The sequence below is a fragment of the Monodon monoceros genome, unplaced genomic scaffold (genome assembly GCF_005190385.1).
Source record: "Monodon monoceros isolate NGI ecotype Baffin Bay Population unplaced genomic scaffold, NGI_Narwhal_1 Super_Scaffold_11, whole genome shotgun sequence".
Lineage (NCBI taxonomy): Eukaryota > Metazoa > Chordata > Mammalia > Artiodactyla > Monodontidae > Monodon > Monodon monoceros.
The window spans coordinates 11,369,311-11,392,662 of NW_021703767.1; the positions used below are offsets into that span (position 1 = coordinate 11,369,311).

The window sequence follows — 23,352 nt, forward strand, 5'->3', positions numbered from 1 at the left end:
AAACAGTATGTTCAGTTCTAATATTTCCTTTAATAAGATTACATCACTTCCTTCATATAAGTAACTACTTTTCTTGTTAAATGTGTTCTTAGGAATTTTATCATTTCTGTCACTCTTCTAAATAGAACATGTCCCCCATTTCCATATTTAGGTGCTTATTTCAAGCATAGAGAAGAATTTTGCTTTTAATAATCATTTATGCTGGGTGTATTGAGCAATCTTAACCAAACTTCTGTGAATCTTACACAATCACATAACTAGCAAAAAAGAGAGTTATCTTTCGTTTCCAATATTTATACCATTCCTTTTTATTGTAAATAAATAAATATTTATTTACTTCTATTTATTTGGTTGCACCGGGCCTTAGTTGTGGCACGTGGGCTCCTTAGTTGCGGCATGTGGGATCTAGTTCCCTGACCAGGGATCAAACCCGGGCCCCCTACATTGGGAGCTCAGAGTCTTAACCACTGCACCACCAGGGAAGTCCCCACCATTCCTCTTTCCTGTTGGTTTTACTGCCTCTATGACATTACTAAGTGAGCATCCCTGCTTGGTTTTGAGTTTAAATTAAATGGTTTTTTTTAAAAAAATGACTACAGTGTTTCATTGTTTAGAATAATATTTGGTACTGATTTTTAGAAAGTAATCTGACATATTTAAGCAGTTCCCTTTTCTACTTATTAGAAATGGTTATTATACTTTTTATCAAATGCTTAGTCAGCATCTGCTGATCTGATCCCACATTTTCTTTTTCCTTTTATCTCCTGATATAATAATGTTGAGGGAATTCCTTGATTCTGAACCAATCTTGCACCCCTGGCATAAACTCAAGTTGGTCATAGTTTTTGTACATTGTGGAATTCTATTTGCTAAGATTTTGTTTTGATTTTCTGTGTCTACGATCATAATTGAGACTGGTCTCCGGCTGCTTTATGTTTGTACTGTTTTTCAGGTTTTATAAAGGAAACTAAATCAATAAAATGAAATGGTGAGCTTTCTCTCTTTTACCAAATTTTTTTTTTTTTCGCGTCACCACGCAGCATGAGAGATCTTAGTTCCCCAACCAGGGATCGAATCTGTGCCCCCTGCAGTGGAAGCACCAAGTCTTAACCACTGGACTGCCAGGGACGTCCCCAAAATATTTTTAAAAAGATATTCAGCTATTTCAAATGGTTTTCATGGATAAAAAAAAACCTCCCAACAATCAACACTGACATGCATACTTAAAAAAAAAAAAATCAGGCAGAGAGATTCCCACTCCCTATTCCCCACACTACTGTCCCCAAAATATGTTTTCTAGAGAGAAACAAAAATACCCAGTGTGGGATAATGAGTAGGTTATGAGAGAAGAGACTTTCTAGTAATGGTTTAATTAGGAGAAGCCTCAACAGGAGAGGAGAGGAAACACATAATGCTCAGGTTCTAGACATCCACCAAAATTCCAAAACTTTTTTGACAATTTTGTGTGACCTTTTTAAAAAAATTCTTTTGCTCAACTAACAGAATATAACTGTTGGGACTCCTTTGTAGTAAAAACTCAAAGGTCTTTTAGAACTATAGCAGTTACTCCTACAAAGCTCAACTCTCCCCACCCCCTCCTAATATACTGGAGTAGATCTGGAATTCGATTTCTCAAATCTTCTCTGCAAAATATGATTTCAGCTCTGCTGTCCAGTTCATCTCTTATTTATAGTTATTTCTCAGTTTACTCATTTCTTTTTTTTTAATGAAAGGTTTTTTTATAATTTATTTTATTTATTTATTTATTTTTGGCTGTGTTGGGTCTTCGTTGCTGCGCATGGGCTTTCTCTAGTTGCAGTGAGCGGGGGCTACTCTTCATTGTGGTGCGCAGGTTTCTCATTGTGGTGGCTTCTCTTGTTGCGGAGCATGGGCTCTAGGCGTGCGGGCTTCAGTAGTTGTGGCACGTGGGCTCAGTAGTGGTGACTCGCGGGCTCTAGAGCGCAGGCTCAGTAGTTGTGGCGCACGGGCTTAGTTGCTCCTCAGTATATGGGATCTTCCCAGACTAGGGCTCGAACCCGTGTCCCCTGCATTGGCAGGCGGATTCTTAACCACTGCGCCACCAGGGAAGCCCAGTTTACTCATTTCTAATAATCTCCCCAAAAGACTAACTAAAAGTCTGAGGATCCTGAAATTAAATTCACAAAACTTCCAAAGTTAAAAAGAAAGTATGATAAAAAATATTTTTAATAAAAAAATAAGACAAAATAGCTATCTATGACTCCTGAAAACAAACTGATCTTAAATACAGTGTTTAGTCTGATATTAAAATCTATATATAAGGACTGCCCTGGTGGCGCAGCTGTTAAGAATCCACCTGCCAATGCAGGGGACACAGGATCAAGCCCTGTTCCGGGAAGATCCCACGTGCCTAGGAGCAACTAAGCCCATGCGCCACAACTACTGAGCCTGTGCTCTAGAGCCCGCAAGCCACAACTACTGAGCCCATGCGCCACAACTACTGAAGACTGCACACCTAATGCCTGTGCTCTTCAGCAAGAGAAGCCACCACAATGAGAAGCCTGCGCACTGCAATGAAGAGTAGCCCCTGCTCGCCGCTACTAGAGAAAGCCCGCACGCAGCTATGAAGACCCAATGCAGCTAAAAATAAATAAAATTAAAAAAAAATCTATATATAACAGGCATGGCTGAGATGAGGAAAGGTCCACGAGTATGCTGAATACTAAGGGTAAGTTTTCTGTTTGATTTGTACAAATAAACCACATAGCACTCTTACATACTGTCAGCGGGAAAAAGTGCTTCAACTCCAAGTGTAGGAAAATCTGGCCACACCTACAGAACTACATATGCATTTACTCTTTGACACAGTGATTCAATCCTAGGAATTCACCCTGAAGATACACTTCCAACAATACAAAAATACATGCTTTGGGCTTCCCTGGTGGCGCAGCTGTTGAGAGTCCACCTGCCGATGCAGGGGACACGGGTTCGTGCCCCAGTCCGGGAAGATCCCACATGCCGCAGAGTGGCTGGGCCTGTGAGCCATGGCCACTGAGCCTGCGCGTCCAGAGCCTGTGCTCCGCAACGAGAGAGGCCACAACAGTGAGAGGCCCGCGTACCACAAAAAAACCCAAAAAACAAAGGAAAAAAACATGCTTTAACTCATTCTTTGCTGCATTATCTGTAATTGCAAAATATTAGAAATAACCCAAATGCAGAAAACACAGGAAATTAGCTGAATAAACTATGGTATATCTTCAACAATAACTATTATATAACTGTAAAAAGAAAATGAGGAAGATCTCTATGGAATGTTATGAGCGATTTCTAGGATACACTGTTAAGTGAGAAAAGCAAAGAACAAAAGAACATTTATAGGAGGTTACTTTCAAAGTAGAAGGAAGAGGAAATAATTTAAATATAAATTTGTACACATATTATGGACATGCTTTTTTCCCACAGAAATAAACAAAGAAAGGATAATAAGAAGCTAATAAAATAAGTGGGAATGGGATGAAACAACAGGACAGCAAGTGACACTTCTCAGAGTTCACACTTTTGTAGGGTTTAGTTTTTGGAATCTTGTTAATGTGTTACATATTCAAAACATAAATTAAGTTCACAAAGATGAGAGCAGATCCCTAAACTAAATAAAAACAAAAACATATAAACCAAGGGGGGGGGGATAAATTGGGAGACTGGAATTGACATGTACACATGACTACATATAAAATAGATAACTAATAAGGACCTATTGTATAGCATGGGGAACTCTACAGTATGCTGTAATGGCCTATATGGGAAAAGAATCTAAAAAAGAGTGGATATATGTATATGTATAACTGATACACTTTTCTGTACACCTGAAGCTAACACAACATTGTAAATCAACTATACTCCAATAAAAATTAATTAAAAACAAAAAAACAAGCAAAAAACCAAATCAACCTAATAGTATTTTAAATAAGTAACATGTCCACATAGGAAGAAGGGAAAAAAACTAATCTAAATAACTTCTGAACACAGTACTTCATATATCCTCAGGCTATAAACAAAAGAACTATGAAGTAACCTTGAACGCCACTGAATAGGTTTGTTGTTTGTGGTGGATGGGAGTGTAGAAATTCTGAAACTATCTTGTTTGTATCATAGGATTCAGAGAAAAAAGGCGGGCCTCCTCTCGCTCAGTCTCATTCACTACACCAGAACTGAAGCCAACAGATTCCTTTAGGAGCCTACTTCATCCACAAAGGCTCATCACAGGCTGCTCACCTCCCACTGTGCAGATTAACCGGGCCCAGTCACTCACTCATCTGTTTGTTTATTCATCCGAAGTTTTTTTTTTTTTTTGGCCTATTGAACCTGGACCACCGCAGTGAAAGCACGGAGTCCTAACCACTGGACCACCAGGGATTTCTCCAACAAATATTTTTGAACAGGTCACCTACTAAGGTCTCTATCCAGGAACTAGGCTTACAACTAAGAAAAAGACAGGCAAGGTTCCTGCCCTCAGAGCTTGTTTCAGTACAAGCAGACACTCAACAAGAAAACTAATCAGATTATTCCACACGGTAAGTGCTATTAATAAATAAAGCAAGGCCTTCCCTGGTGGCGCAGAGGTTAAGAATCCGCCTGCCAATGCAGGGGGGACATGGGTTCGAGCCCTGGTCCAGGAAGATCCCACATGCTGCAGAGCAACTAAGCCCGTGCACCACAACTACTGAGCCTGCGCTCTACAGTCTGCAATGAGCCCGTGTGCCACAACTACTGAAGCCTGCGTGTCTAGAGCCCGTGCTCCACAAGAGAAGCCACCACAACGAGAAGCCCGCGCACCGCAACGAAGAGTAGCCCCCGCTTGCCGCAACTAGAGAAAGCCAGCACACAGCAAGGAAGACCCAATGCTGCCAAAAATAAATAAATAAAATAAATAAATTTATTTTTAAAAAGAAGAAATAAAGCAAGGTGATGAGAAAGAGAAGATGTTCTTCAGAGCAGGTGGGGAGAGGGAACTGCTTTAGATTAGTGGTCAGAAAGCCCTTCTCCGGGGAGATGAACCAAAACCTGAAGGCCAAATATGTGAGGATCTAGAAGAGTTGCATGATAGGAAGAGAAAATGCCAAGTGCAATGACCCTGAGGCCAAAGGAACCCATTTAAAGATAGAAAAAAGGTCAGTGAAACCAGAGTGCAAAAACTGAGGAAGGGAGTGGTACAAAATAAGAGAAGAGGGAAAAAGCAAGAGCCAGATCATATTGGGCCTTGTGGCCTTGGTCATGACTTTGGTTTTCTTATCAATGGAGAGTTTTAAACGGATTTACTTTTTCAAAAGATTGTTGGGGTGCTGTTTGGAGAATGGAATCTAAACAGGCAAGTGTGAGAGACTCCAGTCAGAACGCTCGAATAGTGGGCCCAGCTATTAGGCCCACTATGACAAATTAGGATGGTAGCAAAGGATACAGAAAGAAATGGCCAGATTGGGGATACAGTCTGTAAATGGAGTCAAAAGTACCTGCTGATGGATTGGTTGCGTAGGGTAAGGAAAAGAGAGGAATCAGGCATGGCTTCCAGCAGCCGGGTAGATGCTCAATGCCATGAACTGAGATGGTGAAGACTCAGGAATGTCCAGGATGACTTTTTCTGGGGGTAAATGACTTTGGCAAACTGATCTTGCTGGGGGCTGAAGGCCCTCCTGACATATGCTCAGTGGTATCCTAAGATAGCATCCAAAGGTGTCACACAGGCGTTTGCCTTGCCCCCTGCCCCATCCTTGAGCCAGATCACCAAGATGTTCTAATTTCTGCCCTTATGCCTCTGGCTTCCTCCTCCTCTTGGGGCCCATTTCTAGGTGGTGCTGCCTCTCTTCCCCTCATTTCTCTCCTTAAGAGCTTCTAATCCCCATTTCTGTGGCCCCTACCTACTGCCTCTGATTCCAAAGTCCTCATTCCACCTCTGCTTTCCTCTGCCTTCAAGGCTCTTGTCCATTGCCCTCTGCTTTCTTCTTCTCTGTCTCCACACCAGATCAAGGTTGCAACAATGTTAAGCATTTAAGCTGCCAAAAGGATATAGGATACTGGCCCTGTTCCTTCCAGTTCCTTATTAGCAAGACAATTTCTAGGAAGATATATTATCTTTGGCTACAGTTATAATTTGGCATTACACACACTGACTTGACTCCATTCTGAGGGAGAATTCAAGTTTTCCTGTATTCTTAATTGGAAACTGGGTTGGAGAGATAGGTAGTTACAAAGTATTAGTAGGTTATAGTTCCAAAGCTCATAAATTAATTAACTGGAATATAACTTCTACATGGATTCCAACAGATATTTCCCAGCTGTGCACATCACTCATACTTCTGAATGGTCCACAGCAAATGAAAGTAAGGCCCAGAGAGAAAGAGAAGCTAGAAAAAGGTCCTAATTCTCAATCCAAAATTTTCTTCTTCCCCAGAGGAATGACACAGGGACTGCCTAAAATTTTAGACTCAAACCCACTCCTCTCTCTACCAAAAGTGGCACTGGACTTGCCCTGTGATCCCATCAGAAAAACCACATGAGAACACAAGATTAGCATGAGAGATAGGGAGGGAAAACTATTTCATTAGGTCAGCTGTTATTTATAAATTTATAAACCGAAATTTGAAGAGGTGAAGTATTGCTCAAGCTTACAAAGTGAAGAAGCATCAGAGCTGGTGTCAAAAGACAGATGTTCCTCACACTCTGCACCACACCATTCCAGCATCTTAGCAGGACACCTGTGGCTCGAGAAATTTCCAACGACTTTTCAGAGATATTGCTTTTGGGAAAAGATTCTTAGAGGTGTGTTTCATTTTGGTTTTTTTTTCCCCTGATAGCAATTCTTGATGAAAGTAAAATATGCCATCACAAATTTATTTAACAAAATATCAGAAAAAAATTAAAGACAAAGAACACTTTTGATTTAACCTAAGTCTGCAGACTCATTATATTCACTGTTAAAAAATTTTCACAGTGAAAAGAATAAGTTGGTAAAAATGACTTTGGTATACTCTGGTTAAAAAAAAAACAAACAAAAAACCCCAAAAAAACAAAAAAAAATTAACTGTCTTAATTGAAAGAACTGAAATTTACTAAATAATACTTTATTTTTCTCCATTACACTTATTAACATGTGACAGTTTTTATGCTGTTATTGACCATCTCCTTCCACTGGATTGCAATTTCGATGAAAGCACAAATTTTGTCAGTTTTGTTCACAGCTGTATTCCCAGCACCTACAACAGGCACAGGCCCATAGTAGACATCTGATAAATATTTTTCCACTGTTGAATGAATAAATGTTAATTTATTATAGATTTCCTTGCAGCAGAGTATTCATTACAAGACTGCTTCTTGAATGAACCTTTATAGGTTGGAAATACAGTATAAAAGCAGAATTCAGTGAAGGAAGATAAGTCTGGGAAAGGAAGATTCTAGTGAGTGATCTTGGCTGATGGTGTGAAAAACAATCACACAGCAGAACACAAAGCAAAAAGAAATTTAACACAGATGTCACAAGTTTCTTGCATTTAGACTTAGGCACTTAACCAACAGGTCAGCGTCCCTGTGCTCAGAAGTACATAAGTGTTCCTTCTGTGTGTGTGTGTCTCTCTCTTTTACTTTACTTTAAAAGTAATTCCAGGGACTCCCCTGGTGGCACAGTGGTTAAGAAGCCACCTGCCAATGCAGGGGACACGGGTTTGATCCCTGGTCCAGGAAGATCCCACATTCTGTGGAGCAACTAAGCCCGTGCGCCACAACTACTGAGCCCACGTGCCACAACTACTGAAGCTTGTGCACCTAGAGCCCGTGCTCCGCAACAAGAGAAGCCACTGCAATGAGAAGCCTGTGCACTGCATCGAAGAGTAGCCCCCACTCACCACAGCTAGAGAAAGCCTGTCCGCAGCAACGAAGACCCAACGCAGCCAAAAATTATTTAATTAATTAAAAAATAATAATAATAAAAGTAATTCCAAAAACCTTGGTTATCTGAATTTTCTACTTCAAAGTAGATGAGACATTAGCACTAAAAGGGTATCATAGTTGAAAGAGACAGTCTGGCAGCCCATATGCTGACAACCAGGAAAAAGAAAATAAAGCAGACACCAAAAAAAGCACAGGAATCTGATATCATTTAATTTCAATTCAAATAAATCCACACACAAATAATATATAATTTCCCATGAAAGTTTTGCTATTTCAGAACACAGTAAATGATTTTCATACTGACAACACTTATAATCAAGCTTAGACTATGTTCTGTAGACTCTGCTTAAAGGCAACAAGGAACTATGTCAATCTTTATTTTTGCGTTCCGTAACATCTTACAGAAAAACCCGAACGAACATTTTTGGCCAGCTCAGTACCTTTCTGGGGTTTTGTTTTGAGGCTCTATTATGTGCCAGGGCCCACACTAAGTCCTTTACATACAGTTTCTCTGCTAATCCACTCAATAACCCTGTAAGGAAACAAGTGTCTTCCCATTTTCTAGATGTGAAAACTGAGGCTGGGGGGGGGTAAGTACATGTTCCAAATCAGAAAGATAGAAAGTAGTACAGATGGGATTCAACTACAAATCATGTGTTCTTTTCACCATAACAAGCTGCCACCGCGACACTAACGAACCCAGGGAAATGATGTACTAACTGTAAGAACCATACACTGCAGAAAAACGTGGCTTCTTGGCCAAAGAATTCAGCATGGCTTCCCAAAGTCATAAACCTACAACCCAAAACTGTATTTGCCAGTCTTTTTCATTCATTCTCTTTCTTTCCTGTGGTTTCAAAAGACTGAACACTTATTTGTGCTAGTTAATCAAGAGATTCAACAATATTTTGTATGTGCTCACCTTGCACAACACTGTAATGAATACTGGTTATTTCACTCTTTCACTGGTTATTCCATTATTAACCTCAAATATCTTCTTTACTTTTTATTCAATGAAAGATACAGAACTATCACATGATAAAGCAGGAAATGTGGACCATTTAGATGAATATGGGTGATGTGGATGAAGGTAAAACAAAGTGGTGAGAAAGGGACTTCCCTGGCAGTCCGGTTGTTAAGACTCTGTGCTCTCAATGCAGGGGGCATGGGTTCAATCCCTGGTGGGGAACTAAGATCCCACACTCCAGCATGGTGTGGCCAAAAAACCCCCAGAAAACAAACAAACAAAAAAACCAAAGTGGTGAGAAAATATCAAAATGTAGATTTCTCAACTGGAAATTCAACTGTGTAACAGTTACCTTGCAAATGTCACCACTTTTTTTTTTTTTTAAAGTTCCATACCAGAAAGACACTTTTCAGAAGTACTTCTCTGGTAAGAAGTAGTGGGGTATTTCAGACTAGAAATACATGTTCTCCTCTGTAACTTAAGAAATTAAGATTAGATATTACTGGACTAGTTTATAACCTTCTGCTTGTATGAAGTTCCAACTTACCATATCTGTGCTAAAACAGGTTGAGGTAACCCAGATTGAAAAAAAAAGTTTCTAGCTTGATCACCTGTAAATGAAATGGAAAAAGTTTTAGAAGAAAACAGCAGCTGACAGAAAACCACTTATGGCAAAATTACAAAAAGAAAGAGGTTAATAATCCTGTAAATACTGAACTGAATACATTTTAAAAGCCAAATGATAAGTTTATAAATAACAGTAAAATGAATCCATCAGCACTGACTTTAGAATGTAACACTTAAAAAAAAAATCATCTCAAAAAGGGCCTACCATTGTGTAGGGGTAGATTGTCCACTTTAATTAATCTGCTAGTAATTAAGATGGTAACAGCTACAGATTACAACGAAATGAACCTACAGAAATCCTCAAGAAACTGATGACCCATACTTCTACTTTACAAAAGAGTTCTTTGCCATTCTCACTTACCTACACTTCAGATTTTTGGTACTTCTAACATATTTATGGAGAGTTAGTAACAATGATTAAAAGAATCACATCGAGGACTAAGAATTAGTAAGTTAAAGAGAAGTGAAACAAATACACACAAAAGCAAGTTCCCAGGAAATCTAGATCCCATTTTTTCTAAAGCTAATTCCTGAAGAGTAATCAAACAGGAAAGAGATTAGAAAACGCAAAGTACAAAAGGATCTTTAAGGACATAGCAATAAGAAAAAATTTTTTTAATGTTCATAATCTGTTAATTTACTCAAGCCAGTTCAAGATCAGAATTAAGGAAGTGCTTTTGCTCAAGGACCACAGTCCAATGCTACAATTACTTAAAGAATGTGGTCCATTAATCTTAAACAATTCCCAACAGTGATATGCCTAAAACAGTGACTTGGCATTCATTAAAAACTGCAAAAAAAGACTTGAGTGCATTGGAAGAGAAGCAACTGTAAAAATACAGACTCCAGGTTAAGGCAAAAGAGGCAAAGTGTACCCTAGATCACATGTGCCCACCTTCGCTCTGCATAATAGATTTTCCACAGATATATGCACTATGATAAGTAAAAATGTAAAAATACTGACTCTAATTACCAGTAATAAATCCAGATATTGGCTTTAAACTATGGAACTGTTGATCATGCTTTGCTCTTTCCTCTACAGTTATGGCCCAAATATCCAGGCTACCTACAATCCAAAGAAAAGACAAAGAAATTATTCAATGAGAAAAGAAAAACAAAGTGCTCACACGCACAGTTTCCATAATACCTTAAGATACTGTCGGTATGTTATAAATGATTTGATAAGTTAACATCTGTTTGTCCTTGGAAGTTTTGAATATAAAGTTAGAAAGCTAAGAGTAGACATATACACACTACTATATATAAAACAGACAACTAATAAGGACCTACTGTATAGCACAGGGAACTCTTCTCAATACTCTGTAATGACCTATATGGAGAAGAATCTAAAAAAGAGTGGACATATGTATATGTATAACTGATTCACTTTGCTGTACAACAGAAACTAACACAACATTGTAAATCAACTATATGCCAATAAAAATTTTTTAAAGAAAGGGGAAAAAAAGAAAATTAAGAGTAAAGCAGGCCAAAAAAAGAAAAAGATATTAGCACAAACTTTTTTTTTAAAAACTTGTCCTATAACCCTGTAGTTAGCAGGACTGTATGAAGACATGTTAATAATCATCATTTATTTACATAAACAGACTGATTTACAAATCAATAGTCTAATTTAAAACAGTATTTTCAGATATCTTAAATGCCACAAGTGAAAGTTATGGAAAAATTGAGCTTCACTAAATTAGTATCCTATGTGATTCCATGAAAATCTTTTTGGAGTGATAAAAATATTCAAATACTAGATTGTAGTGAATTTTATGGCATGTAGATTATAACTCACTGAAGCTGTTTTTAAAAATGGGTATCCTGAAAAAAACAACGACAAACCAGAGGGAACAGGGTTTAAGTCCTTCAGTTTCAGTTCTTGGACTGACCAGATATCCCCTTGTTTCTGGGATTTTCCTCACTTTAGTGTTAGGTTTTCTCAAACAAATTCACCAAATAACTCTAGATTACACAGGTAGAAGGTTTTCAAAAGTTCAGACATTTTCCCAAAAGGTGGGAACAGACAGTATGTGAAGGTGCCTAGCATACAAGCAAAATGTCTAAACACTGAAATCTCCCTTCTCTGCAGGGTCTGATATGACAGCAACAGGCAGAGCAGCAATTCATTCAGTCACTGAAAACAGACTTGTTGAACACCTCCTATGTGCCACACACTGTGTTAGACATTAGGGATAAGATGGTGACCGAAATAGATCAGATCCCTACCCTCACAGGTCTTAACAGTCCTGCAACTTCTATTGCCCTGTCAAAATTTGTCAAACAGAAACAAACCCCACCAAACAAGCAAAACAAAACAAACAAAAAACTTGCTCAGTAACTAAGAAGGGGGACAAAAACAAAACAGAAAATAAAACAGTAAGACTAATGGTTTTGAAAAGGTTGCAGACTTCTGTACTAGAATCTCACAGAGACTTTTACAGATGTAATCACAGGGATGGGGCTTTATGCTGCCTTACTCTCTTCATGGTGGCTAGGTTTGACAGCTGCCAAGAGAAATTCATTCATATGGCATGCTCTCTTTAAAACAAAACAAAACTTGGCCAGTAAGCAAAACCAACATTTAACACTTTCCTAATAATCTCAGGGAAAATTACCTGAAAAACACATCTTATGCAGATTGATGTTTCAAGCAGATTAACTAAAGTAAAACAAAAATGTCATGCTTTAAATCCAGTCTAAAGAAAAAGTACAGAATAAATGACCCAGTCACCTCAACAAATAAACTGTAAAACAAAAAACCAAAAAAACAGGGATGGAGAAGGGTTCACTAACAAAGCAACTTAGGAAACACATGAACTAATTGTAATGTGTGTGTCTTGTTCGGATCCTGATTTGAACCAACCAACCGTAACAACAACAACGAAAAATATCTAGGCTATCAGGGAAAATTTTAACACTGACTTGATAGTTGAAGACATTAAGGAATTACTAGAAACTTTACAGGAGTGGTAACAGTATTGTAGTTATATCTTTAAAAGTGTTATCTTTTAGAAACACCCACTAAAATGTTTGTGGATGAAATGATCTGATGTATGAGAGGTGCTCAAAAGAATCCAGGTGAAACTATATTGGCCATTAGTTGATTGATAATCACTGAAACTATATGATGGGTTGATTATATTATTCCCTCTACTTACGTGAATATTTGAAATTTGCCATAATACTAAGTTTTTAAAAATGCGATTCCAAAGTACATTAAAAAAGGAAAATCTTTGAAAACTTACCACCAAAAGGTGTTGGAAACTGAGCCATGTTTCTGTTACTTTCACCTTGCTAATGGACGTCTGTAATTGAAATGCAACATTTAAGTTTATGTAAACTTCACTCCTAGGTACTTATAAACACACTAACATGCTGTCTTAATGACCTGAAGACTGATACTAGAGTTAGGGGATAGCACTGCAAATGAATGTTACAACTAAGGGTTCATTCATTCATTCCTTCTCTGCGCAGTTTCTCAGTCCCAGGTACAATGATGGGCACTGAGGAATGTGAACGAAAGACTCGCCAGCAACAAGAAGCTTTCAGTCTGGGGAGTGATACTATTAGCTCGGGACAGCCTATTATCTCATTAATTGTATTGTTGTATTTGTTATTTTTTAAATATATCTTTTTCCTAACCATCTACATATACTACTCCATCTGCTTCATGGTTACAACAACTGCTCTTTTTAATGAGCACTTAGTACATGCTGTGCACTGTCTTATCTCTCCGTTTTTGGGTTTTTTTTGGCTGCACTGTGCATCATGCGCAATAGTTTCCTGACCAGGGATCAAACCTGTGCCCTTGCAGTGGAAGTGCTGAGTCTTAACCACTGGACCGCCAGGGAAGTCCCTTATCTCTTTCCATAGTATCATAGCCCTATGACATAGGTACTATATTACCATTCCATACTATACACGAAGAAAATGAGAATCAGAGAGGCGAAGTGATTAGAGCAACATCACACATTTGGTGACCAAGCTGGATTTGAGCAGGGGAAGCAAACTCCACAGCCTGTGCTGCTTTTATGAAAAACATTGTCTGCGATTGCTGCTTTAAAATGCATATTACACTAATGTCTGCCCAGAATACCAAACACAAACCCAGGCTCAAATATCCCCATCAGGCATTATTTGCTCATGAACAGTCAACGTGAAACCAAGCCAGTCCCCTTCCCCAACTGAAAAAATCCAAACTTAATATTTTCCTTATGCTTAACTAAACAACATGGTAAATGCACACAGTTAAAAATGAATACTAAATAGTAACAGAAAAAAATTAGATAAATTTAGAATTAAAAAGTGACAGTCCCTTTGCCCTAATATTCAATTTCATCTGTCCATGGAAATTTTTTTTTGTTTGTTTTTTTTTTTTTGGCGGTACGCGTGCCTCTCACTGTCGTGGTCTCTCCCGTTGCGGAGCACAGGCTCCGGACGCGCAGGCTCAGTGGCCATGGCTCATGGGCCCAGCCGCTCCGCAGCATGTGGGATCTTCCCAGACCGGGGCACGAACCCGCGTCCCCTGCATCGGCAGGCGGACTCTCAACCACTGCGCCACCAGGGAAGCCCTGTCCATGGAATTTTAAAATTCCAAAAGCTCTATCTTGTTCTCAACTATTTATTCCTAGTGTTCTCCTCCATCTCTTTTTTAAATGGACACAACGTCTTTTATTCTTCTGATTTTTTTTTTCATTTTACTCTTTAGTTTTCTTCTGTTTCTTGCATCATTTGATTCCTTTTTTGTTTGCTCACTGATAGTTCGTTTAGGGTCATTCTCTTTCACTTTTGAGGCTTTGCTCATATATCTGGTGATCCTTGGATGTACCTTCATATTTAAGACGGAGGCACTAAAACAATGCTCAGAAGCTGGGCATGGGTGGCAGGTTTATTAATTGATGGGCTTCTCCCTATGATGATCAGATATATCTAGTCACCTGTTCACTGGGAGATCTCCAAATGTCAGATTTTTTCTATTGAAGCTATATTCAGCTAGATGTGGTATTCCAGCTGGCTTCTGGGGAGGAGTGGAGAAGGGAGAAAGAAGTGAGGGGCCTAACTTCAGCGGGTGGACTTGTATACAATCCCTTTATTTTCAACCCCATGTTTCACCCCTCTAGTCTGGAGCATCTCTGGCCTAGTGCTCTTCACATCTCCCCAGAGGAAGGGGGCTGACGTAATCACCTGTCTGCTGGGGTGCAGGAGAGAATGGTTCAAAATGTCTGAGACACAGACTGTTGAAGAATTTCGATTTTCAGCTGCAAAACTGACCTAGGAATGCCAGGAGCCTCTAAGTACTCTGGGCCTGGGACAAGCTGGCTTGACCTCATCTTTATTTGTAGGCTCTGTTTATCTACCTCTGAACTCAAATTAACACTCCTTTCCAAAGTTATGTTTCTCTTTACAAAAAATTGTCAAAATCTTTTGTCACTGGGGACTTCCCTGATGGTACAGTGGTTAAGAATCCGCCTGCCAATGCAGTGGACACGGGTTCAAGCCCTGGTCTGGGAAGATCCCACATGCCACAGAGCAACTAAGCCCCTGCGCCACAACTACTGAGCCTGAGCTCTAGAGCTCGCGAGCCACAACTACTGAGCCCGTGTGCCACAACTACTGAATCCCACGCGCTTAGAGTCTGTGCTCCGAAACAAGAGAAGCCACTGCAATGAGAGGCCCGTGTACCACAATGAAGAGTAGCCACTGCTCGCTACTAGAGAAAGCCCGCGCACAGCAACAAAGACCCAACACAGCCAATAAATAAATACATACATATATTTATATTAAAAAAAATCTTCTGTCACTATCTTCTCTACTGTTATCTTTTTCCTTAGGAGTTAACATCTTTTAGCTGCCTATGTGATTATGGCAGACATCAGGGAAGGAGAAGAGAAAACACATGTGGTCAAGCCACCACAATGAACTGAAAGTCTGTGAGTCCAGTGATGAAGCAGGCCACTTCTCACTGCCAATTCCCTTTAAAAACTACAGCTCTATTCTGTTCTTCCACTATTTCTCAGTCAATATATTATGTAGGTAAGCTTGATAATTTTCCAAAAAATTTTAGTTTTCCACCTCACTTAATCTTCATAATGTCCTTGAAATTGACAAGTCATACGTCTTTTGAGCTGTATCCCCCCAAAATTACAGAACAAGACTGTAAAGAATATGCAAAAATTCTTCACCAAAGAAGAATTCAAAGCTGAAACTCAAAAATATATAACAAAGGATATACATTGGCAAAAACATAAGCAAGGGTTTATGCAGAAGTCAAGGTTAATTTAACATTTGAAAATAAATTAATGTAATCAACCATATTAACAGAATAAACCAAAAAGCTCATATAATCGTTTTTCCATAAATGTGGGGAAAAAAAGCCTTGACAAAACCTCAACCCCTAGGGATGATAAAAACTCTCAGGAATCTAAGATTAGTAGGAAACTTCCTCAAACAGATACAGGGCATCTATGAAAAAGCTATAGCTAGCATCATAGTTAAAGGTTAAAGACTAAATTTCTCCCCCCAGAGATCAGGAAGAAGGCAAGGATACCTACTTTTACCACTTCTATTCAACATTGTTTTGAAGGTTCTAGCCCTGAAATAAGGTAAGAAAAACAAACAGACAAAAAAAAAAAAGACAAAGATTTTTAAAAAATCTATAAAACTCTATTTACAGATGATATAATTGTTTACATAGAAAACCCCAAGAAATCTACAAAATAGTACAATAAATGAATTTGGCAATATCACAGGATGAAACGTTGATATCAACTGAATTCTTATATATGAACAATAATTGGCAATTGAAATGAAGACAAACAATCCCTCTTATAGCAGTGCCAAAAAAATGTAAAAGTCCTAGGTATAAATTTAACAAAAGACATCCAAGGCCAAGGTCTCTATGCTGAACACTACAAAATATTGCTTAAAAAATAATTAAAGAAGACCTAAATAAATGGAGAGATATACTATGTTAATAGAAAGATTCAATATTGCTAAAATGGCAATTCCCGCCAAATGGATCTATATATTCAATGCAATCCAATTAAAACTGCAGCAGGCTTTTGAGTAGAAATTGGCAGGCTGATATTGACATTTGCTTGCAAATGCAAAGGACCTAGAATAACCACAGCAATTTTTAAAAAGAACAAAATTGGAGAATTTATTCTACCTGATTTCAAGGTTTACTAAAAAAGCAATGTAATAACCAAGGCCTTTTGGGACTGATGTAAAGGCAGACATACCAGATCAATAGAACAAAGCATTGAGAAATAGATTTACACATGTTTGGTGAATTCATTTTTGGCAATGGCAAATCACTGGAGGAAAAAAGTCTTTTCAACAAACTGAAGTAGATCAACTAGATATGGGGAGGTGGTGGAGGCGGGAGTGGGGAACACCGATCCTACTTCACAAAATACACAAAAATTAATTCAAAATGGATCAAAATTTAAATGTGGCCTAAATTTAAAACCGTATAGTTTTACACAAAAAAATTCTAAAAGATAGAATATCTTCGTGACCCTTGGGCTAGGCAACAATTTCTTAGGACACAAAAAAGCATGATTTATTTTTTAAAAAAGAGAGAGAACAGGAAATTGGGCTTCATCAAAGTGAAATGTTATCTCCTTAAGAAAACAAAAAGGCAAGCCACAGACTGGGAGAAAACATTTGCAACACATACATCAGACAAAGGAACTGTACTCAGAATATATAAAGAACTCTTGCAACCTAAAAGTAAATAGTAAGACAAACAACTTAGTGAGGAAATTGATAGGAGATGTGAACAGACACTTCACAAAATAACTCTCAGAAACGGACAAGAAACACATGAAAAGGTGATCAACATCATTAGCCATTAGGGAAACTAAACCAAAGTGATGTGCCACTATGTTTCCACTAGAATGGCAAACATTAAAAAAACTGAGCATACCAAGTGCAGACAAAGATGTGGAACAGCTAGACTCTGCTGGTAGGAATGTAAAATGGTATAATCACATTGGGAAACAGTTTTCTTAAAAAATTATACAGCTACCATTCAACCCAGCCACTCTACTTCTCTATATTTAGCTACGAGAAATGAAGATTTCTATCCACAGGAAGATTTCTACACATATCATATCAACTTTATTTTTATTTATTTATTTATTTATTTGCAGTACGTGGGCCTCTCACTGTTGTGGCCTGTACTGTTGTGGAGCACAGGCTCCGGACACGCAGGCTCAGCGGCCATGGCTCACGGGCCCAGCTGCTCCGCAGCATGTGGGGTCTTCCCGGATTGGGGCATGAACCCATGTCCCCTGCATCAGCAGGCGGACTCTCAACCACTACGCCACCAGGGAAGCCCCTCAACTTTATTTTTAAGAGCCAAAAACTAGCAACCCAAACAACTGATGAATGGATAAACAATGATATACCCATACAATGAAATACTATTTAGCAATAAAAAGGAACCAACTGTTGCTATAAGCAATAACATGCATGAATGTCAAAATTACTATGCTTAATGAAAGAAGCAGGTATACACACACACACACACACACAGTATAACTCCATTTTTGTAAAAATTGCAGAAAATATTAACTACTCTATAGTGACAGAAAACCAATCAGTGATTGCCAGGAGATGACAGTAGAGGAAGGGACAGAATGTAAAATCACAAAGAGGCACAGGAAAACTTTGGGGAGGAATGGAAATGTTTGCTATCGTCATAATGGTCATGGTTTCACAGGTATATCCATATGTCAAAACTGATCAAACTGTGCACTTTTTAAAAAATTAATTAATTTTTTGTGGGGGGCTGCATAGCGTCTTTGTTGCTGCGTGCAGGCTTTACTCTTCGTTGCAGTGCATGGGCTTCTCATTGGGTGGCTTCTCTTATTGCAGAGCACGGCTTCTAGGTGCACGGGCTTCAGCAGTTGTGGCTTGCAGGCTCTAGAGTGCAGGCTCGGTAGTTGTGGTGCACGGGCTTAGTTGCTCCGCGGCATGTGGGATCTTCCCGGGCCAAGGCTCGAACCCGTGTCCCCTGCATTGGCAGGCGGATTCTTAACCACTGTGCCACCACGGAAGCCCAAACTGTGCACTTTAAATACATGCAGTGTAGTGTACTGATACTTCCCATTAGGTCACAAGCCACAAAGAAAATTCTAAAAATAAAAGTCAAGAGTTTGGCAATCCTAGCAGTTGAATACAAACTAGAATATCTACATTGGACTATCCTCTTAAGAGAGTTTCCAATAACTTTCAACAAGTATTTTATCTTTAAAACACACATAAAAAAAGACTCAACTTTAAGCTCAAGTTAAAAAAAAAATGGAAGGGATAGAACAAATGATGGACAGACAATACGGCTTTTGAGCAAGAATACTTAATATAATTAAGGAGTTTACAATGACCTCATTTGACTCAATAGAAAAATAATGTAATAACAACAACAACAACAACAATTTTTAAATGGGCAAAGGACCTGAACAGACACTTTTCCAAATAAGACATACAAATGGTCAACAGGTACACTGAAAAGGTGCTCAACATCACTAATGATCAAGGAAATGCAAATTAAAATCACAATGAAGTATCACTTCACTCCTGTTAGGATAGCTATTATCAAAAAGAGATAACAAATGCTGGCGAGGATGTGGAGAAAAGGAAACCCTTGTGCACTGCTGTTGTGAAATGTAAATTGGTGCAGCCACTATGGAAAACAGTAGGGAGGTTCCTCAAAAAATTAAAATAGAACTACCATATGATCCAGCAATGCCACCTCTTGATATATATCCAAAGGAAATGAAATCATTATCTCGAAGAGATATATGAACTTCCATGTTTGCTGCAGCATCGTTAACAATAGTCAAGACATGGAAACATGTGTCTGCAGATGTATAAACAGATAAAGAAAATGTGGGATACATATACAATGCAATATTATTCAGCCTTAATAAAAGAAGATCCTGCCATTTGTGACATGGTTAAACCTGGAAGACATTTTGCTAAGTGAAATAAGCCAGACACAGAAAGACAAATACTATGTGATCTCACTTATATGTAGAATCTAAATGAGCCAAACTCATAGAATCATAAGGCAGAACAGTGTTTGCCAGGGGTGGGAGTAAGGAATGAGGAGACCTGGTCAAAGGATACAAACTTTCAGTTATAAGATGAGTAAGTTCTGGGGATCTAACGTGTAGCATGGTGACCACAGCTAATAATACTGTCTTGTATACCTGAAATGTGCTAAGAGAATAGATCTTAAGTGTGCTCACCACACACACAAAAAAATGGTAGATAAGGTGTGGATGTGTTAATTAGCTTGACTGTGGTAGTCCTTTCACAATGTATACACATACTGAATGCTGTACATCCTAAATATATAAGCTTTTGTCAATTATACCTCAAGAGAGCTGGGGGTAAAAAGGAGTTTATAATTAAACAGGGGATGGAAAAATCACATCAAAAATCTGTGTGTATGTGTGTGGGTAGAGGGAGAGAGAAAATGTAGGTGACATAATAATTCACTAAAATTGTATTATTAAATGCTACTAACACGCCTGACCTGTATTAACCAATTTAATCCAATTGACAACACTATGGGTTAAATAATATTACTATCCCATCTTAGGGATGTGGAAACAAAGGCACAGTTTATATAGTCATTCAAATTTCCTGAAGGTTTGAAAATTTTCTAAATGACGGAACAGAGAGTCAGTCTTGTTTCAGTGCTCGTGTATAACCTCATACTTTTAGGATTAAGAACTTAATGGAATATTCCTGAAGTAGTTAGCCTGGTAAACCTTCCAGGGTGGAGCTGGGGGTGGGGAGTGAGAGGATACTGTCCCAAGGAATAAAAGCGCTGGAAAGCAAAAAAACGAGGGAAGGGAAAGCAAGTGGGTTTGTTTGCTTGTTTTTCATAAACTTATTTATTTATTTATGGCTGTGTTGGGTCTTCGTTGCTGCTCCGCGGGCTTTCTCTAGATGCAGCGAACGGGTCTACTCTTTGTTGCAGTGCACAGGCTTCTCATTGCGGTGGCTTCTCTTGTTGCAGAGCATGGGCTCTAGACGCGTGGGCTTCAGTAGCTGTGATGTGTGGGCTTCAGTAGTTATGGCACGTGGGCTCAGTAGTTGTGGCTCGCAAGCGCAGGCTCAGTAGTTGTGGCGCACGGGCTTAGTTGCTCCGCGGCATGTGGGATCTTCCCGGACCAGGGCTCGAACCCGTGTCCCCTGCATTGGCAGGCGGATTCTTAACCACCACGCCACCAGGGAAGTCCTGTTTTTTTAAAGTGTCATAGCAAACCACAGAGGAAACTGAATGCAGGAAATAAGTTTAATAGAATTTTGCCAGGTAAGTCCAAAGAGCTTTTACTTCTTATATGAAAAGTAAAATGTAAGCATTTATCAAACGGAAGTTGAAAGTCTTATATTAAAAAAAAAAAAAACTAACAGAGCAGTTTAAAAAAACAAAAAAGGAGTGAGTGAAGGCAGAAGTTCAACCCATATGATGGGATTTCAGCGGGGTATGGTGTGTTACCTACAATGAAAACATACAGAAACGTAGGAATCTACCTGGAAGAAAACAGAGAAGGGTTTTCTTCTCCCTAAGGTGCCTGGCCCTACTGCCTGGGAAGCAGGGAGGCAGAACCACTGCCCCAGAACAAGTGCAGAAAGCTCAGCAGCTGATGCAGTGCTTCCGGGGGGAAGATCTGTTCATACAGGCAGAGAAGGTAGCCACCACACACACAAGCATGCCCACCCCATTTTATTAACAGCTTAGTGTTTGTATTTCCTCAATATACAACCGTGCCTTCCTTTGCACACTTTACATTATAATACATACTTTCCCAAAGTTAGTAAAACCTTTCATAAACACATTGCTGGCTTAGATACTAATTTTCAGAGTGAGGCAAACACTCCTATATTTACATATAAAAGATAGAAAAACACTCAGACATATTGAGTAATCAAGGAACAGGTAAATAGTGGTTTGAAAGGCTTGGCTAAATGTTAGGATTTTTAAGCCAAAAGCTAAAACATGGTTGAGAAAAGTCTTCAACCTTTCTTCATTTCAGCTTCAGAAATGAGAGCTGATTATAGAAAGCTGAAAAAATAAGTATGACCCCTAGTTTCACTATGTACATTAAAATCCCAAATGTTGATGTATTTCAAGTAGAAGACACCTCTATTAATGTATATGTATAAAACAGGTAGATCATCCTTAAAACAGTATTTATTAAAATGTCACTTTGCATGATAAAAAACTGTTAAAACAGGTTTGTTATTTGATTTCCAATGTTTTGCTATCATAGATAAAGGGAGATTATTCAGAAAATATTAAATGATTTCAAAAAACAAAATACAAATACGAAACGTGTATAACTGGTTTCTAGCACGCAACAGAAACTAAAATTTTAGACACTAAAATACTAAAAAAGGCAAAAACTAATCATGAGGAATAAAATTTCTAAACAATTATTGGCATAATTTAAAACTTTTAACCTTATATTAAATAATTAAACTATTTAAGATGTCTTTAAAAACAAGTATGTCACATTATTCTTCTGAATTTCCTGAAAGTTTGAAAATTTTCTAACATGTTTTAAAATTAAAGGGGGGAAAGGGTAAATATAAAAATAAGTATCAAGATGAAATGAGATAATTCAAACATATACTCATTCACAGAAAAAGAAATCCTCACAATTATGCAATTCTAATAATTAGCAGAATTCTAACAACCAAAGCAGGGCCAGTTAAGGATTAATGACTGAAAGACCAAAAGGAGATTATGAATATACAGTATCTGTTTTTTACTTAATTAATGCCCATTCCCTCACAGAATCTTGGAATCATCTTATATACATAAGGAAAACAAGTCCCAACAATTAGACAAGCAAAGGCTATAGGAGAGGCAGAGACCTGGGCTGTGCTGTGAACACGGCCACTGACTTATGTTGCTGGATTCATAACCAGAGAACACCTGGTCTCAATATTTAAAGATACACTCTTGGTAGAGAAGGCATTTTATGTACAATGGAACATTATAAACAAATTAGGCTTACATTCTCCCACCTATTCTCCTTAAATGTACAGTATTCCAACAGTTCTAGATTGCAGGAAACTACTTTCGTCACCACAGAAAGGCAAGCTGGCTAGAAGGTATCAGAGGCCAGAGAGGTAAGGAAGGAAACAAAAGACCTATTCTTCCTCATATTTAAAATAGACTTAGTTTTTGGCTTGCATTTTAACAGGTCTATTGTCTACACCCAGTTCACAGTGTCCTTTCCCAATATTCAGGCTAATTTATTTGAAATAGGTTTTCATGGTACTAAGGCAATAAACTTTAAATTCACTTCTTATTAAAAAAATTTTTTTAAAATTTTGTTGTAAAGTTGATCAAAAGGTTTAGTTTTAGGTGAAAGGACCTACAGGATGGGAAGGTACAGAATAGAAATTGTAAATTTCTAGCAATTTGGCATCAATGAAACATAGAGAAAGAAAGGAAAGTGTCAAAATGTGGGAGAAAAATGAAAATATATGTATAAGTATCTTGAAAAATATAAAAATATTCTCAGGAACACATAAAAGTATATAATATACTCATATCATGATACTGTCTCATATTTGAGAGTTGTGAGGGTCTGGTTTAAGGCACTGTTCTGCCCATATTCATCCCTGTTCCAGAATAAAAATTAAAAGGAATCACAAAAAATAAAAATAAAAACAAACTATTGTCCCCACACCTCTTACTTTTGGAGGCCTTTACATTTCTAAAAATTTTAAATTAGAAAACCTTAAAAAAAAAAAAAAGGAAATCTCTTTTATTAAAAAAAAAAGTCTGCAATGAATGG

At 38.2% G+C, this 23,352-nt stretch overlaps 1 protein-coding gene across 3 annotated transcripts in view; it reads right to left on the minus strand.

Annotated features, from left to right (window-relative positions):
• The window catches only part of ITSN1 (intersectin 1), a 231,947-nt gene that overhangs the window by 158,370 nt on the left and 50,225 nt on the right, over positions 1–23,352 (minus strand). For all 3 annotated transcript variants that reach the window (XM_029214102.1, XM_029214104.1, XM_029214103.1), the window contains exons 2-4: positions 12,763–12,822; positions 10,485–10,577; positions 9,432–9,495 (exon numbers count right to left, since the gene is read on the minus strand). In XM_029214102.1, coding sequence (XP_029069935.1) covers positions 9,432–9,495; positions 10,485–10,577; positions 12,763–12,790 — 185 coding nt within the window. In that variant the 5' untranslated portion in view covers positions 12,791–12,822. The remainder of the gene's footprint in view (positions 1–9,431; positions 9,496–10,484; positions 10,578–12,762; positions 12,823–23,352) is intronic.